Source organism: Mus caroli, unplaced genomic scaffold (genome assembly GCF_978045245.1).
Source record: "Mus caroli unplaced genomic scaffold, Mus_caroli_1 scaffold_10, whole genome shotgun sequence".
NCBI classification, from domain to species: Eukaryota; Metazoa; Chordata; class Mammalia; order Rodentia; family Muridae; genus Mus; species Mus caroli.
The window spans coordinates 19,867,362-19,885,255 of record NW_028227265.1 but is presented as its reverse complement, the minus strand read 5'-3'; the positions used below and the strand labels follow the sequence as shown (position 1 = coordinate 19,885,255).

Sequence of the window (17,894 nt, the reverse complement as noted above, 5' to 3'; positions counted from 1 at the left end):
AACAGGTTCTAAAACTGAAGCTTTGCCATGGCGTGATATATTGTGCATGCCACAGTCAAAGCATGGTCAGAGGCCAGGACCACGAAGATCTGCTGTTAGGTTCCGCCAACTTGGGGCTTTGTTGGTTTCTGGCATGGTTTGTGTTTAATTTGTGTTCCTTTCTCCATCACCTGTTTATCTGGCTTTTATGACTGCTTATATGGCTTGGAGCAAGCTTCAAGATACGGTTCATGTGTGGTTTTGGTTTCGTGCAGGTAAGAAAAAGAATACAGCCATCCGAACCAATCCCAGTGGCAGCAAACATGGAGGACACACAAGCCTAGAGGTTTATCGGCAATGGTCTTTATGTTCGTCTGCAGTAGAATCCTGCTGGGAGTGGGGTTCCTGCTGCATGAGTAGGTCTCACCGACCCTGTCACAAAAAGAGTTTTCAGGGGTAACTCTGAGATGACAGACGTGTTAATGTACGTCACTACATATTAGCTAGTGTGTCCTGTAACTACGTTCTTTACACAATGTGTGTTATAATGTGCATGTTCTTACAGAGTGTGTATTATAATATATGTTCTTTACATAGTGTGTACTATAACAATACACATTACTGTTCTATTAAAGAGCTTCCTTGTAGAGCCAGAGCCTTTGGTGTTTCCAGACACGAATGTATCCTATTTCAGTGAGGTTCATACTCCTGACTAAGTTATCTTACCCCCTCCTTCTCCTCCCTCTCCCTAGTCCCCTGAACTTCCCATAGTGTTTCCTCTACTGGTTCCAGATTGCCTTTAAATTCTAGCCTCTACATATGGGAGAAACCATGTGATAATTCTTCGTCTGCATCTGACTTATTTTTGCTTAACATGAAAACTTCCAGTTCCATCCATTTTTCTGACAGATGACATGATCACATTCTCTCTGGTCAAATAAACACATATATATATATATATATATATATATATATATATGTGTGTGTGTGTGTGTGTGTGTGTGTGTGTGTGTACATACATACATATATATATATGCCCAGAGAACCAGAGAAGAAAACTATTCTCATTGAGTCCTTTAAATGACTTAAAAGATTTAAACCAGGCAGTGGTGGTTCATGCCTTTAATCCCAGCACTTGGGAGGCAGAGGCAGGCAGATTTCTGAGTTTGAGAACAGCCTGGTCTACAGAGTAAGTTCCAGGACAGCCAGGGCTATACAGAGAAACCCTGTCTCGAAAAAAAAAAGTTGAAAGATTTTATTTATTTTTATTTTATGTATACGGGTGTTTTGTCTGTCTGTCTGTATGTATGTATACCATGCACATGGCCTGGTACCTTCAAAGCCAGAAGAAGGCTGGATCCAGCATGTGGGTGCTGGGAATTGAACCTGGGTCCTCTGCAAGAACAAGTGCTATTAACCACGGAGCCATCTTTCCAGCCCCCAATGATTGAGTTTTTCTTTTTTTTTTTTTTTTTATATTTTTATTACATATTTTCCTCAATTACATTTCCAATACTATCCCAAAAGTCCCCCATAGCGCCCCCCACTTCCCTACCCACCCATTCCCATTCTTTTGGCCCTGGCATTCCCCTATATTGGGGCATATAAAGTTTGCAAGTCCAATGGGCCTCTCTTTCCATTGATGGCTGACTAGGCCATCTTTCGATACATATGCAGCTAGAGACAAGAGCTCCGGGGTTCTAGTTTGTACATCATGTTGGTCCAACAATAGGGTTGCAGATCCCTTTAGCTCCTTGGGTACTTACTCTAGCTTCTCCATTGGGAGCCCTGTGATACATCCAATAGCTGACTGTGAACATCCACTCCTGTGTTTGCTAGGCCCCAGCATCGTCTCACAAGAGACAGCTATATTTGGGTCCTTTCAGCAAAATCTTGCTAGTGTATGCAATGGTGTCAGCGTTTAGAAGTTGATTATGGGATGGATCCCTGGATACGGCAGTCTCTAAATGGTCCATCCTTTCATCACCGCTACGAACTTTGTCTCTGTAACTCCTTCCCTGGGTGTTTTGTTCCCAATTCTGAGAAGGTGCACAGTGTCCACACTTTGGTCTTCATTCTTCTTGAGTTTCATGCGTTTAGCAAATTGTATCTTAAATCTTGGGTATCCTAAGTTTTGGGCTAATATCCACTTATCAGTGAATACATATTGTGTGAGTTCTTTTGTGATTGTGTTACTTCACTCAAGATGATGCCCTCCAGGTCCATCCATTTGGCTAGGAATTTCATAAATTCATTCTTTTTAATAGCTGAGTAGTACTCCATTGTGTAAATGTACCATAATTTCTGTATCCATTCCTCTGTTGAGGGACATCTGGGTTCTTTCCAGCTTCTGGCTATTATAAATAGGGCTGCTATGAACATAGTGGAACATGTGTCCTTTTTACCGGTTGGGACATCTTCTGGATATATGCCCAGGAGAGGTATTGCTGGATCCTCCGGTAGTACTATGTCCAATTTTCTGAGGAACCGCCAGACTGATTTCCAGAGTGGTTGTACAAGCTTGCAATCCCACCAACAATGGAGGAGTGTTCCTCTTTCTCCACATCCTCGCCAGCAACTGCTGTCACCTGAATTTTTGATCTTAGCCATTCTGACTGGTGTGAGGTGGAATCTCAGGGTTGTTTTGATTTGCATTTCCCTGATGATTAAGGATGTTGAACATTTTTTCAGGTGTTTCTCTGCCATTCGGTATTCCTCAGGCGAGAATTCTTTGTTCAGTTCTGAGCCCCATTTTTTAATGGGGTTATTTGACTTTCTGGAGTCCACCTTCTTGAGTTCTTTATATATATTGGATATTAGTCCCTTATCTGATTTAGGATAGGTGAAGATCCTTTCCCAATCTGTTGGTGGTTTTTTTGTCTTATTGATGGTGTCTTTAGCCTTGCAGAAGCTTTGCAGTTTCATGAGGTCCCACTTGTCAATTCTCGATCTTACAGCACAAGCCATTACTGTTCTATTCAGGAATTTTTCCCCTGTGCCCATATCTTCAAGGCTTTTCCCCACTTTCTCCTCTATAAGTTTCAGTGTCTCTGGTTTTATGTGAAGTTCCTTGATCCACTTAGACTTGACCTTAGTACAAGGAGATAGGAATGGATCGATTCGCATTCTTCTACATGTTAACAACCAGTTGTGCCAGCACCATTTGTTGAAAATGCTGTCTTTCTTCCACTGGATGTTTTTAGCTCCCTTGTCGAAGATCAAGTGACCGTAGGTGTGTGGGTTCATTTCTGGGTCTTCAATTCTATTCCATTGGTCTATTTGTCTGTCACTATACCAGTACCATGCAGTTTTTATCACAATTGCTCTGTAGTAGAGCTTTAGGTCCGGCATGGTGATTCCACCAGAGGTTCTTTTATCCTTGAGAAGAGTTTTTGCTATCCTAGGTTTTTTGTTATTCCAGATGAATTTGCAGATTGCACTTTCTAATTCGTTGAAGAATTGATTTGGAATTTTGATGGGGATTGCATTGAATCTGTAGATTGCTTTTGGCAAGATAGCCATTTTTACAATGTTGATCCTGCCAATCCATGAGCATGGGAGATCTTTCCATCTTCTGAGATCTTCTATAATTTCTTTCTTCAGAGACTTGAAGTTTTTATTATACAGATCTTTCACTTCCTTAGTTAGAGTCACGCCAAGATATTTTATGTTATTTGTGACTATTGAGAAGGGTGTTGTTTCCCTAATTTCTTTCTCAGCCTGTTTATTCTTTGTGTAGAGAAAGGCCATTGATTTGTTTGAGTTAATTTTATATCCAGCTACTTCACCGAAGCTGTTTATCAGGCTTAGGAGTTCTCTGGTGGAATTTTTAGGGTCACTTATATATACTATCATATCATCTGCAAAAAGTGATATTTTGACTTCATCTTTTCCAATTTGTATCCCTTTGATCTCCTTTTGTTGTCGAATTGCTCTGGCTAGGACTTCAAGTACAATGTTGAATAGGTATGGAGAAAGTGGACGATTGAGTTTTTCAAATAAATACTATCTTTGTCAGCCCAGTATTCTGGCAAAGGGTTGTATCCAGGATGTATAATAGGACTCAAAAAAAAGTTATTAGGAGAATAAGTAATGAAATCAATAAATGGCAAATGATCTGAGCTGACACTTCTCAGACAGCTAACGGCTGATAAATATGGGGAGGGGGAGATGCTACACACCCTGTGTTAGACTGAGTTGCCACAGAAATAAAAAAATAAACTGGCCTTCCCTGGGAGCACTTTGTTCTTTTCTCAGCACAGTGAAAGGTGATGGTCTCTCTGCAGGAACAAGGACCATGTACATGTGGAGTTAGGGTCTTGGGGTTTTATAGGACTTTGGGGACAGAAGAGCCCAGTCCATCTGCAGGTCATTTCCCCTGTAGTCAGGAAGTGGTAGTTCCCGGCGGGTTTGTGTGGATCTCCTGATCAGGAGCTTCCATAGATGTCATCTGTCAATCAACTTTCCTGCCCAGAGCCTCTCAGCCCAGCTGCTGCTTAGACACCATTAACCCTTCATCCTCAGCCATCAGGAGAATACAACCCGAAGCTACGCTGGGAATCCATTTCATGTCACTCAGAATGGCCCTCATCAAAATCGGGGGAAGTTACCTTTACACACTGTTGGTGGGAGTGTAACCACGTGGAACCTGTAGCAAACAATAGGGAGGTTCCTAAAAAACAAACTACAAGGATGCTATATGACTCTGCTATACGGAAACTAGGTGTATACCCACAGGGAATGAAGTCAGCACTCAGAAGAGAGCCTATGTGTCCATATTAATACTCAGTACTGTTAACCACAGCCAAGCTACAGCAGTGGCTCAGATGCCTGTAAACAGATGACAGATGATTAGATAAAAAAGAGGATATATATGTGTGTATGTGTATACATGTGTGTATATGTATATATATGTGTGTGTATATATATGTATATGTGTGTATATATACACACACACATATATATGTATAATACACTTCTAATACCAACACTCAGGAGGCTGAGGCAAGTAGATCTCTCTGAGTTCGAGTCTAGCTTGGTCTACATAGTGAGTTCCAGGACAGCTTAGGGATACGTAGTGAGACCCTGTCTTGAAAGTAACAACAACAAAAGAAAGTTTTCTTTTTCATAAAAAAGTATCCATTTTTCTGGACACATACCTCATTGCTAGGGTGCTTGTATAGAGTGCATAAGGTTCTGTGTTAGAGTCCATGCTTTAAGAACTAAACTCGCCAAGTCTAGTAACACTGGCTTCGATATCCACCAACCTCTCCCTGCTTGCAGGTAGCCTTGGGGTCATAATGGGTTTTTAATTTGCTAAAGATACATCTGGGCATGTAAACACAGATGGAGACATTGGTGCCCCCGACTGTAAAGCCCCGTTTACTATTCATTTGCAGCCGGTGAGAACTCCATCTGAGCTCGCTAAACAAAACAAAACCTTTCTCTCCTTGGCAGGTTGTTCCCAACCCACAAAAGAACAATACGGACGATTCTGACAAACTCACTGAGTCCTATTTAAAAGCCCAGGCAGCTGCCGAGCCTCCATACATCTTCTCTCTTCTCACTCAGCGCAGAGAGAAAATGCTCTTGCAGAGGCGGTCCTGGCTTTGGCTGTACATTAGAATCGGTGTCATTCTGGGTGATATTTTGGGACGTGAACCAAGCATCCCGGAGCAACATGGGGAAAACAGATGCTATCAGCTTAACAGACTTTTCTGTAACTTCCAGGAAGCAGATAACTACTGCCACGCCCAGAGAGGACTCCTAGCCCACACGTGGAACCCCAAGCTTCGGGGTTTCCTCAAAAGCTTCCTGAAAGAAGAAACAGTGTGGTGGGTCAGGGGAAACCTGACGCTGACAGGAACGCATCCAGGGATAAATCAGACAGGTAGGGCTCTCGTGTTGAATGTTGAGGGGAAAAGCTTTCTTTGTGCTGTGTTCTAGGGTGGAAGAAAATCGTCTTTGGCCTTTCCGCTTTATTTATTTATTTATTTATTTATTTATTTATTTATTTATTTATTTATTTATCGAATTACATTTTAAGGTATTGCTTTTTCCCTTTTTGAGATTTATTTATTTTACGTATGAGTGCTTTATCTGCACATCTACCTGCTTGCCAGAAGAGGGCATCAGATCCATTACAGATGGTTGTGAGTGTCCATGTTGCTGAGAATTGAACTCGGGATGTCTGAAAGAGCAGCCAGTGCTTTTAACTTCTGAGCCATCTCTCCAGCCCCCTTTCAGCTTTTATAACCAGAAAAAGGGTTAGCTTGACCATCATCTCTCTCCGTAGGCTTTCCACTTTTGTGCCTCGGCCAACATTTGTCTCCATAGCAATAGCAATGTACTCCCCCCCCCCCCCCAAGACAGGGTCTCTCTGTGTAGCCTTGGCTGTCCTGGAATGTGCTCTGTAGACCACGTTCCAGGCCTTGAACTCACCTAGATCCTCCTGCCTGTGCCTCCTGAGTGCTGGGATTAAAGGTGTGCACCATCATTGACCGACCGGTGGCAATGAGCTTTTTGTCAGAGCCTGTCTAAAACCTAGTTCCTGAGTCTTCATGTATGATGTTATTTTGCTTTATTTGATTTGGGGTATCTGGAATTTTTTGTTCAGTTTTGTTTTATATTGTGACAGTTTTGCTTTATAGTGCAAGGTGTCCTGAAACTTGGTATTCAGCCCAAACTGGTCTCAAACTCTCAATCTGCCCCCACCCCCACCCCACGCACTCCTCCCCCCCCCCCGCCCCTTTGAATGTTGAATGAAGAGGAAAGCCTCTTGAATGTTGGCTTTCCAGGTATACAAATAGCTGCTGTTATACAAGATTCTAAAGAGAAAAAAAATCTTTTACAATGACCTTCTTTGTTATCTTTGCCTCCAGATTTCCTAAAACAGAAGCTAGGAGAGAAATTAACTCTTTATTGTCTTTCTTACAAAATTGGGTACCATAATCTTGCAGTTTTAGCAAAAAGAAAAAAAAACCAAGAAATTATTATATCATCATGTCTCCTTAATGTCTAGGTAATTAATTCTAAGATCTATGATTAAAAATATCTAAATATTGAAGAGTAATCTATAATACTCAGGGAGAAGTCGTAACCTTTCATTTGCTGGAAGCCAGAGAATTTGGGCATATGTGTGCTTTGTGCCATCGTGTGTGGAGGCTGAGTATCAAACTCCAATGTTTCCCCTCACCTTCCACCTTGTTTGGGGCAAGGTCTCTTTTGTTGTCTGCCCCAGCATACCTCAGGTCCCACAGGTCTCTAGGATCCTCCTTCCTTCACCTCCCATCTCACCTAAGAGCACTGGGATTACAGATATGGGAGGCTACCATGCCTGGCCATACATGGGCTCCAGGGATTCAAACTTGGGTCCTCACGTTTGCCCAGCAAGTGCTTTGCTCACTGAGCCACCTCCCCGTCTAACTCTGAAGAGTGAGACTCAACTGAGTCTGGTGCCCCTCCAGGAGGTGATGACGCCTTAAGGAACCAAAAGCCTGGCGAGTGCCCTTCCGTGGTCACACGCTCTAATGCTGTCTTCTCAAGATGGAACCAGTGCGTAGAGAAGCATCATTTCATTTGCCAGGCTGGTGAGTCACCAAACTACATCAATTTTAGTTTCAAAACTGATATTACATAAGGTATGCACATGAGAAGATAAATTTTAAATAGTCTGTAATTGACCATAGGACAGATATAAGAATTTCTATCTTTTTAAAAAGATTTATTTATTTTATATATGTGAGTACACTGTAGTTATCTTCAGACACAGCAGAAGAGGGCGTCAGATCTCATTACAGATGGTCGTGAGCCACCATGTGGTTGCTGGGAATTGAACTCAAGACCTCTGGGAGAGCAGACGGTGCTCTTAACCGCTGAGCCTGCTTTCCAACCCAAGAATCTATATTTTTAGGTATCTTTTTTAACTTGTCCTGTTTGCCTGTGGAGATGGGAGTTGGGGGTTGGCACAGGTGCCGCAGGACACATATGGAGGTCAGAGGTCAATTGTGGGGGTCAGTTCTCTCCTGCCAGATGGATTCTGGGGTTTAAACTCAGGTCATCAGGCTTAGTGGCAGGTGCCTTTTGCCTCCGAGTCATCCCTCCAGCCTGCAGTTTCTAGTTTCATAACCCTGGCTATCCCAAGAAACTGCCCCTTGGAGTGAGTGATGCCTTCACCCCTCCATGCTAGCTGCTAGATGAACTCTCACGGTCGACCTGGTTGAAGTGCAGGACAGACTGAGCTGGTAGCTTTCCCTCCCTGAGTGCTCACCCCTAGTCTGATCAGCACTGGGCTGTAGAGACAGAATGGGAAGGAAATGATAATGTGGCATAGGGAAATGAGAAGACCAGAGGCCATGAGCTCTAAGAAGTGTGCTTCCCTGCATCTGGAAGATTGGAATGGTCAGTGTATGTGTGTGTGTGTGTGTGTGTGTGTGTGTGTGTTGGCATGACTGTCATTTCTATATATGTGCACATGAATTCAGGTTCCCATAGAGGCAAGAGGCACTGGAGTCCCACTGGGGCTGGAGTTAGAGGCAGATGTGAGCTCCTGACATGAGGTCTGGGACTCAAACTCAGGTCCTCTGCAAGAAGTGTACACGCCCCCTAAGCTAACTCTCCACATACCTGCCATTTTTAATTACACCTGGCAGTGGTATCTGCCTTCACAAAGCATTCAGCCTTGACCCGGTGGACTCTTGAAGTCCTTGTCATATTACAGACAATTTAGACAGACATTTTATCCCACTTTTTTTTTTTTGACAAGAGTCTCACTTTGTAGTTCTAGCTGTCATGGAACTGGCTCTTTAGAACAGGCTGGTCTCAAACTCCAAAAGATCTTCCTGTCTCTGCTCCAGGAGCGCTGGGATTAAAGGTGTGTGCCACCATGTCTAGCCACATCACTGTGCTTTTCAAACCTACTAATGTGTTCTCCTTAACATATGAAGTTGCCGTAGCTAACAAAAACAGAATTCATTGCATCATCGCCCTGTCCCAAATAGAAAGACCACTGTCTTAGGGTATCATCGCTGTGAAGAGACATCATGACCAAGGCGACTTTTATAAAGGACCATTTAATTGAGTCTGGCTTATAGGGTCAGAGGTTTGGTCCATTATCATTATGGTAGGAAGCATGGCAGCATCCAGGCAGATACAGTGATGGAGAAACGAAGCACTTTACATCGTGATCCAAAGGCAACCAGGAGATTGGCTTCTGCAAGCAGCCAGGGGGATGCTCTCCCTTCTGCACTGGGTAGAGCTTGAGCCCTAGGAGCCCTCAAGGCCCACCTACACTGTGACATAACTTCCTTCAATAAGGCCACACCTATTCTAACAAGGCTACAAGTCCTAATAGTGGACTTCCCATGGGCCAAGCATCTTCAAACCACCACAACCACCTTCCTCAAATAGCAGTAGCAAATGCATTTGTCTTGAACCTTTGAGAGGTTCCTAGGCCACCAGGTCCCCTCCCTAGTGACTGTTATTTGGTGATAGTCTCCTCCTCTCTTTCGTGTGAGGCCACAACTGTTCTCCCTGCCCGCCCCCCATGTATCCCTCACCAAACAGCATGACTTCAGACTTCTCCAGCTCCTGAGCTGAGAAGAGTTAACTTCTGGCTTTTTTTCTTTCTCCTTTTATTTTTCTCCTCTCTTTTCTTCTTTTTCCCTTCCTCTTTTCTTCTTCCTGTGCTTTAATGCAATCCAGAGTCTTGTCCACACTAATCAAGCACCCAACACCAAGCTGCACCCCCTCCCAGCTCTAAACTTCTGTCTGTGATACTCTATCAGCACAAAACAAACCAGAAAGACGAAGCAATGCCCTGAGATAAAAATGAAGCCCTTGAATGGTGTAGTAATTTTCTCAAAATAATTTTGCTCAAGATCAGAAAAGATGCAGAAGTGTGGTTCCAAAGGGCAACGAAAGCTGCCGGCTTCTTGTTCTTCTTGTTTTGGTTGGCATGGTGACAGATGGCTAGAGCAGAAACTGAGAACTCACATTCGGGGCACAAGCACAAGTCAGAGAGAGAGAGCCACCTGGGAATGGTGTAGGCTTTTGAAACTTCAACACCCGCCGTGAAACACTTCCTCCAGCAAGGCCACGCCTCCTAATCCTTCTCAAACAGTTCCAGCAGCTGGGAACCAAGCATTCAAATATATGAGCCCATGAGAGCCATTCCCATCTGCTCTAAGGGGAATACAGAAGGCTCCTGGCTGTTGGAGGCTGAGTAAGGTCACAGAGAGTCATGCAAGAACGGCAGCAGCTAGACTAGACACTCTGCTGACCGCCAGGCAGAGCAGATGCAGGCTGAGGAAGACCGAGGTCCTAACTTTAAGTTGAGATGCAGCCAGCATGGTTATATGACTTTCTCTAGTGCTCTTCCATTTGGATGTGTGATGAACCTGTGTGTGCGTATGTGGAAAATGAGGCTCTCCAGAACGTCAGTATCCGGCTGAGCGTGTGACTCAGCGGTGAAGTGCCTGGTGCCTGGACCACCACAAAAGCCACTCCAGTCGTTTCTGGGCCCCGAGTTCTATCCACCAGAGCTACAAAACCGCCAAGGGAGTTAATTTGCTCAGCATGTCCTTTCACACAAGTAGTTTAACCCTCTGTCGCTCACCTGTTGGCCTAATTAGACTCAATTTTAGATTCCCAGTAGGATACAGTAAGATGTGGCTGGGGGGGGGGGGCTACTTCAGAATCTCCTTGCTGTTATGTGGAGGAAATGATTGATAATCATTGTGTTTTCCTGATGGTGTGTGCGTGTGTGTGTGTAGGGGGGGAATGACTATTTGTGAGTTACAGCCAAAGCCATCACCAACAGATAAACCTTTGTGTTGACTCCACACAGCCGCCTTTCCCCCTCAAGGTGCAAGCATTTGGAGAAATGAGTTTGGTCCTGGTCCTTGGTTACCCATGAAAAGAAGAGGAGCTGAGCCAGAGAGACATATGATCCCAGGTAACGTGTTCCATCTCTCAGTGTGTGATCCAGACATCCCTGGAGGTCCCTGGAGCCAAGCTAAATCCAAATGAGTGATTGTATCAGGAGCCAAGGAAGCACCTACTTGTGTCTGAGTGTCTGATCTCAATGCAAAGGTATGGAGACCTTTTCTTTATTCGTGGTGCTGGCTATCAAACCCGGGGCTCTGTGAATACTAGGCAAGTACTCTATAGCAAAACCACCCCCCCAACATTTTGTTCTCTCTTTCTCGCTCGTTCGCTCTCCCTCATATAAGAACAAATGCTAATTGAGGAAGGTGCGTTTGCCTGAAAACACTTTAGTCTGTGTCTTTGGGTTTTATTGCTGTGAAGAGACACCATGACCAAGGCAACTCTTATGAAAGAAAACATTTAACTGAAGCTGGCTTAGAGTTTCAGAGGTTCAGTCCACTATCAACGTGGCGTGAAGCATGGCAGCCTGCAGGCAGACATGATGCTGCAGGAACTAAGAGTTCTACATCTTGATCCAAAGGCAGCAAGGAGGAGACTATGTTCCAACACTGGGCAAAGCTTGAGAATAGGAGATCTCAAAGCCCCACCCCCACAGTGACGCACTTTCTTCAACAAGGCCACACCTCCTAATAGTGCCACTCCCCATGGGCCAAGCATTTAAACACATGAGGCTACACGGACATAGCTATTCAAACCACCACAGTCTATATCCACGTTGGATGATTAGAGAGAACACCAGAGGGTAAAACTGAGACAAATTTACAGTGGATCTAGCGATTATTCTGGAGGTCAGAGATGACCTCCCTGAGAGAATCTTGAAAGAACATGCGCAATCCAGTTACCATACCTCTTTACCCTGACGCCCACAATTTTATTAGTATAATCTGTGGGTTATTATTTGACTAATATTTTTCCCCTGGCAGTACTGGAGGTTGAATCTAGGGTCTCTCAGATACTGGGCAAGCGCTCTACACCTGGGCTGAAAACTCAGCTCTCTAAAGCAGTTATTTTTTTTTCACAACTTTTTAAAAACAATGCTTTTATTAATTCCTTGAGGATTTCATACAGTGTATTATTGATCAGATTCATTTTCTAAATTATTTCAAGTTAATCACATACAGCTTTGCTTTCTTATTTCTCTAGGAGATGGCCCCCCATTAGCTATGTGTCACCAACCCGCTCCTCCTGAGCTTGTAAGTACTGCAGTCACAAGACAAGTGTGACATATTCAGCTCTCTGCGGTCTGATGGGTCCTGCCAGGATTTTATTATTATCTCTTAGAGTGTGCCGGGGCACAGTGTTCTAGAAAGGAAAGCACAGGGAAGAGCTAGGTTAGCGGGTAATCTGAAGACGATCCTGGCTACCGATCTCTGGGCTCTCGTGCAGATGTGATGCCCACCTCTTTGCTGCTGTGTGTTTTCCCCTCTGATTCACTCCGAGGACTGGTGCAATAAGATAAGCTCTGGAGGGCTAGAGAGATGGCGCAGTGGTTAAGACTGCTCTTCCAGAGGTTCTGAGTTCAATTCCCAGCAACCAAATGGTGGCTCACAACCATCTGTAATGGGATCAGATGCCCTCTTCTGGAGTGTGCTCATATACATTAAATGAATAAATAATAATAATAATAAAGAAGATAAGCTCTGAAAATCAAAGAGAGAGAGAGGGGGGCCCGAGGGATGGGAAGGCAGCAACTATCAGGGCAGCTACCAGAGTTTCAGCTTTCCCTTCAGAGTCTGCCGCATGATGACCTGGTAGGACCTATCTAAATTGCTCTGTTTCTTCCATCCCATGTCAACTGGAGAAGTGTTTCTAGCAATATATAAAAAAAGACAAAGGTGAAATGGAATTCCCATCTCAGTGTTTTCCAAGCTGACAGCCGTAGAAACGCTGCCAGAAGGAGGGACAGCAGGGCCCGAGCTGCCGCATCAGCCGCATCTGCCCCCCGTCAGTGCTCCCGTTCTTTTACCCCTTCCTGTCTTGTCTGACCTCAGCATGGGAGTCAGACTCTCACTGCTGACACTGCACATGCCCCTCATCCACTGCTCAATCCATCCCATCCCCACTCCTTCATTTCTGGCCTCCTACTTCCTCCTCAAACACACCCAGCAAGCTTTGGCCCCCTCAGATGTCCTCAGACATGTCGGCAGAGCCCACTTTTCCTGCTGTACATTTGAGGGCTGCTCAGAAGCACAACCTTCCTCCCCCACCTGCTTGTCTGAATGCCCCCTTCCCAGCGTGGATTCAGTACCTGCTAGAATGTGCCTGCTCATCTCCACGTCCATGGAGGCCCCAGGAGGCCAGACACTAGACTCATTTTGTTCAATACTCCCAGTTCTCCCAAACACAGCCTAGCACATAGTAGGTGTTTAGTAAGTTATTAAATGATGAGCAATAAACACGTTGTCCTCAGTGTGTGAAATGGTGTTCTCTCAGAGGTGTTTGACAGCAGTATGCAGTCTGTGTCCTAAAGATCATGAAGGTCCCAAAGGGAATACAGAATACCGCCCCAGTGCTACTGTGCTTGATAAAATAAGATTTAGCCTCTTCCTTTACATGTTTTTCTCTTTTAGTTTGAGACATTGTGCTTTCCCATTGACCCAGCTTCTTCAGCACCTCCAAAAGCCACACACAACATGACAATCACATCCCCAACCGGAAGGCCACAGGGGACATCAGACACATCTGCATCCAGCAGCCCACCAAACATGACATCAGACACACCTGCATCCAGCAGCCCACCACAGGGGACATCAGACACACCTGCATCAAGCAGCCCACCACAGGGGACATCAGACACACCTGCATCCACCAGCCCACCACAGGGGACATCAGACACACCTGCATCCAGCAGCCCACCACAGGTGACATCAGACACACCTGCATCAAGCAGCCCACCACAGGGGACATCAGACACACCTGCATCCAGCAGCCCACCACAGGGGACATCAGACACACCTGCATCCACCAGCCCACCAAACATGACATCAGACACACCTGCATCCAGAAGCCCACCAAACATGACATCAGACACACCTGCATCCAGCAGCCCACCACAGGGGACATCAGACACACCTGCATCAAGCAGCCCACCACAGGGGATATCAGACACACCTGCATCCACCAGCCCACCAAACATGACATCAGACACACCTGCATCCAGAAGCCCACCAAACATGACATCAGACACACCTGCATCCAGCAGCCCACCACAGGGGACATCAGACACACCTGCATCCAGCAGCCCACCACAGGGGACATCAGACACACCTGCATCCAGCAGCCCACCACAGGGGACATCAGACACACCTGCATCCAGCAGCCCACCAAACATGACATCAGACACACCTGCATCCAGAAGCCCACCAAACATGACATCAGACACACCTGCATCCAGAAGCCCACCAAACATGACATCAGACACACCTGCATCCAGCATCCCACCAAACATGACATCAGACACACCTGCAGCCAGAAGCCCACCAAACATGACATCAGACACACCTGCATCCAGCAGCCCACCACAGGGGACATCAGACACACCTGCATCCAGCATCCCACCAAACATGACATCAGACACACCTGCATCCAGCAGCCCACCACAGGGGACATCAGACACACCTGCATCCAGCAGCCCACCATGGCCTGTTATAACAGAGGTCAGCAGGCCTGAATCCACAATACCTGCCAGAAGAGCTTTGGCAGACATCACTTCAAAGGCACAGGAAGACTCTCCCCTGGGAGTCATCTCTACCCATCCACAGATGTCATTTCAGAGTTCAACCAATCAGGTAAGTCTGGAAAGCAGAAGATGACTGGGTAGCTTCCCGACACTGGAAAAGCACTTACAGGTCTGGGGATGTGGCTGAGTGGTAAAACACTGGCCTAGTGTGTGCATGACCCCAGGTTCAGGCGTCAGTTTTGAAAAGCATAGTCACGAAAAGAGTACATGTGTCCTTCTATCACGACACCCCCAGGGTTATGATTTTAAAAAGAAGATGGCTACCCTCTTACCTCCCAGGAGGGCTGTACACTAAAAGCAAAATGAACTGAGTCCAAGACAATCTCTCCCAGTGGGTTGAGTGCCTACTGCAGTACTTGATGGCACATTTTGATTAGGACTCATCTATTCACCATTGGGTGGTGAAGGACGTCTGCTAGCCTGCCCCACTGTACCAGAGGTAAAGCCGCTGAGGCAAGGTGACTGGCAAGAATCCCATTCCCCGCTCCTACTGGAAAAAGTTCAAACCCTCTTCATATGCAACCTGGCACTTTCCCATTAAAACATCCTATTTGGGGCTGGAGAGATGGCTCAGCGGTTAAGAGCACTGACTGCTCTTCCAAAGGTCCTGAGTTCAAATCCCAGCAATCACATAGTGACTCACAACCATCTGTAATGGGATCCAATGCCCTCTTCTGGTGTGTCTGAGGACAGCTACAGTGTACTTACATATAATAATAAATAATTAATTTTAAAATGAAATAAAATAAAACACCCCATTTACTCTACTCCCATGGTGATGGAAGCTAAAGGTTCACACTTGTCCCACATTGTCCTCTACCAGGGAAGGACCAGCCTGCAGTACCTTAACCTAAAAATGGAGTTTGATTCACTTCCTTAAATAAAAAGATGCTAGAAATGTAGAGTGAATATCCAGAAGTGTTTAGAGGTAAAATTTTGGAGCTGTTTAGAGAATTCAGTGATGTCGCCCAACTCAAGATATGTGTGCAACAGTGAGAAAATAAGACACAAGCAAGTGATGTAGCAGACACCTTTATCCCAGTACTCAGCAGGCTGAGGCAGGAGGATTGTCAATTTAAGGCCAGCCTGGGCTACATAAATATTAAGATATGCCATATGATGTGGCCCAGGGTACGCTCTGGGTTCTGAAATACCAAATGAGGCATGTGTCTCCACAACTGCCTATAGCTAGGATAGCATCCAGAAAGCCCAGCTACTAGTGGGTCATGAGGTGGCAGCTACAGCTCACCCCCACATCATCATCTTATTTGCACCTCAGTGAAAGCCTCAATACAGTGGTTCTCAGTCTAGGGTCCTTCTGGAAGTGACCTCTCCCAGGAAGTGAGGAATAACCTAGTGAACCATTTAGCCCATGAGGATGGTGTGCTGAGGAGGTAGTCTAGCTTATGACACCTTGACACAAGCTAGAGTCATTGGAAAGGAGAGAACCTCAATTGAGAAGATTTCTCCATAAGACCCAGCTGTAAGGCATTTTCTTGATTAGTGATTGATGGGGGTGGGAGGGCCCAGCCCATTGTGGGTGGTGCCATCTCTGGGCTGGTGGCCCTGAGTTCTATAAGAAAGCAGAATGAGCGAGCCATGCTGAGGGATCCAGTAAGGGACAGCCTTTCATGACCTCTGCATCAGCTCCTGCCTCCAGGTTCCAGTCCTGTTTGAATTCCCAGTCCAGGCTTCCTTCAGTGACCGACTGTGATGTGGAAGTGCCAGCCTTTCCTCCTTGAATTGCTTTTTTGTCAGGGAAGAGTTTGACACCCCACCTCCTGCTACAAAGGTTTTTTTTTTTTCCCTTTTGAACATGAACTCTTTGCCCCATTGTTGAGTCTTGAACTCAGAACCTAGTGTTTCTAGGTAAGCTCTCTGCAAACTCATGCCTATAATCCTACCAACAACATCATCTGCTTTTATCCTATTCATTCCATAAAAGTCCTACTCATCTTCTCTCATGTATGAGGGAAGTGAGAAATCAGTTCCACCCACGAGCAAGGATTCTCCCTAAATTAACTGCGCTTTTGAAGCCTGTAGTTCATGAAACCTGGAAGATTATCCTTGGCCAGTGTTCATTAACATGGTATACCAAACTCCAAATGCATGAAAATAATTCTGTATAAATCATTCTGATAAAAATGTTATCTTTTAAGTTTTTGTTGCCTTCATGTGTTTGTGTGTCTGGGAGTGTGGGTGCGCCCACACCACATCACTCACGTCACTCACGTCAGAGAACAACTCTTAGGAACCAGTTCTGCCCTTCCATCCTGTGGGTTCCCGGGATCCAACTGGGGTCCTTCAGTCTTCACTGTAAGTGTCTTTACCTACAAAGCCAACTCTCCAGCCTGACAAAAATCTTTTCTTCCCAGCAGGCCATGGATGAGACAGCAGGGGAACTGGTCCCAACAATTCCTGATTTCCAAGTCCACAGAGAATTCCAGAAAGCTTGTGCCATCCTCCAGAGACTGAGAGACTTCCGGCCGACTTCTCCCACATCAGCTCAGGTAAACAGGGCGAGCGGAGCAGGGCAAGGTGTCACAGCAGCAGGAAGGGAAGGAACAACGTGGAGGTTGTGCCCCCTGCACCATGAGAGAACCTGATGGGAACAGAGCTGAGTTATTTTTAAGTCTGAAAGGAGTGTGTTGTCAACCAATGGTATTCTCAGAGTCACGGGTGTGATGGACAGTTTGCCGTAGATACAGCTGGATGGTCTTGGGACAGGCATCAGAATCAGAATGCTTCTGACCTTTCGGTTTTCTGCATCCATGTTTGATGACGTCACTTCCTCATACCTGGTCAGACTGAATCTTTTTTTTTTTTTTTTTTTGAGACAGGGTTTCTCTGAGTAATAGCCCTGGCTGTCCTGGGACTTGTTTTGTAGACCAGGCTGGCCTCAAACTCACAGAGATCCTCCTGTCTCTGCTTCCAGAGTGCTGGGATTGAAGCTACAGCCCACCATGCCTGGTTTACAGATGCTCTTAATAAGTATAACTCTGAAAGAAAATAACACTTCACAATAAAGATAATAGTAGCTACAGTAGGTGTCTAGAAACTATCCAATCAAACTTGCCTTGCGTCTCCTTCTGGGTAGTTAGGCAACTGATCCATTGGTTTGAGGCAGGGTCTCACTAATCATCCCGAGCTGGCTTTGAACTTACTTCACCTCCTGTCTCTGCCTCCTGGGCTCTGGGGTCACAGGCATGCACACTGTCTGTCTCTGACT

General features: G+C 45.5%; 1 protein-coding gene across 2 annotated transcripts in view; it reads left to right on the top strand.

The window, feature by feature from the left end:
- The first annotated feature begins 5,562 nt into the window (after window positions 1–5,562).
- Window positions 5,563–17,894, top strand: part of Pkd1l3 (polycystin 1 like 3, transient receptor potential channel interacting) — a 56,906-nt gene continuing 44,574 nt past the window's right edge. For both annotated transcript variants that reach the window (XM_085843586.1, XM_085843587.1), the window contains exons 1-6: window positions 5,563–5,869; window positions 7,446–7,568; window positions 10,826–10,933; window positions 12,070–12,119; window positions 13,497–14,714; window positions 17,044–17,175. In XM_085843586.1, coding sequence (XP_085699712.1) covers window positions 5,563–5,869; window positions 7,446–7,568; window positions 10,826–10,933; window positions 12,070–12,119; window positions 13,497–14,714; window positions 17,044–17,175 — 1,938 coding nt within the window. The remainder of the gene's footprint in view (window positions 5,870–7,445; window positions 7,569–10,825; window positions 10,934–12,069; window positions 12,120–13,496; window positions 14,715–17,043; window positions 17,176–17,894) is intronic.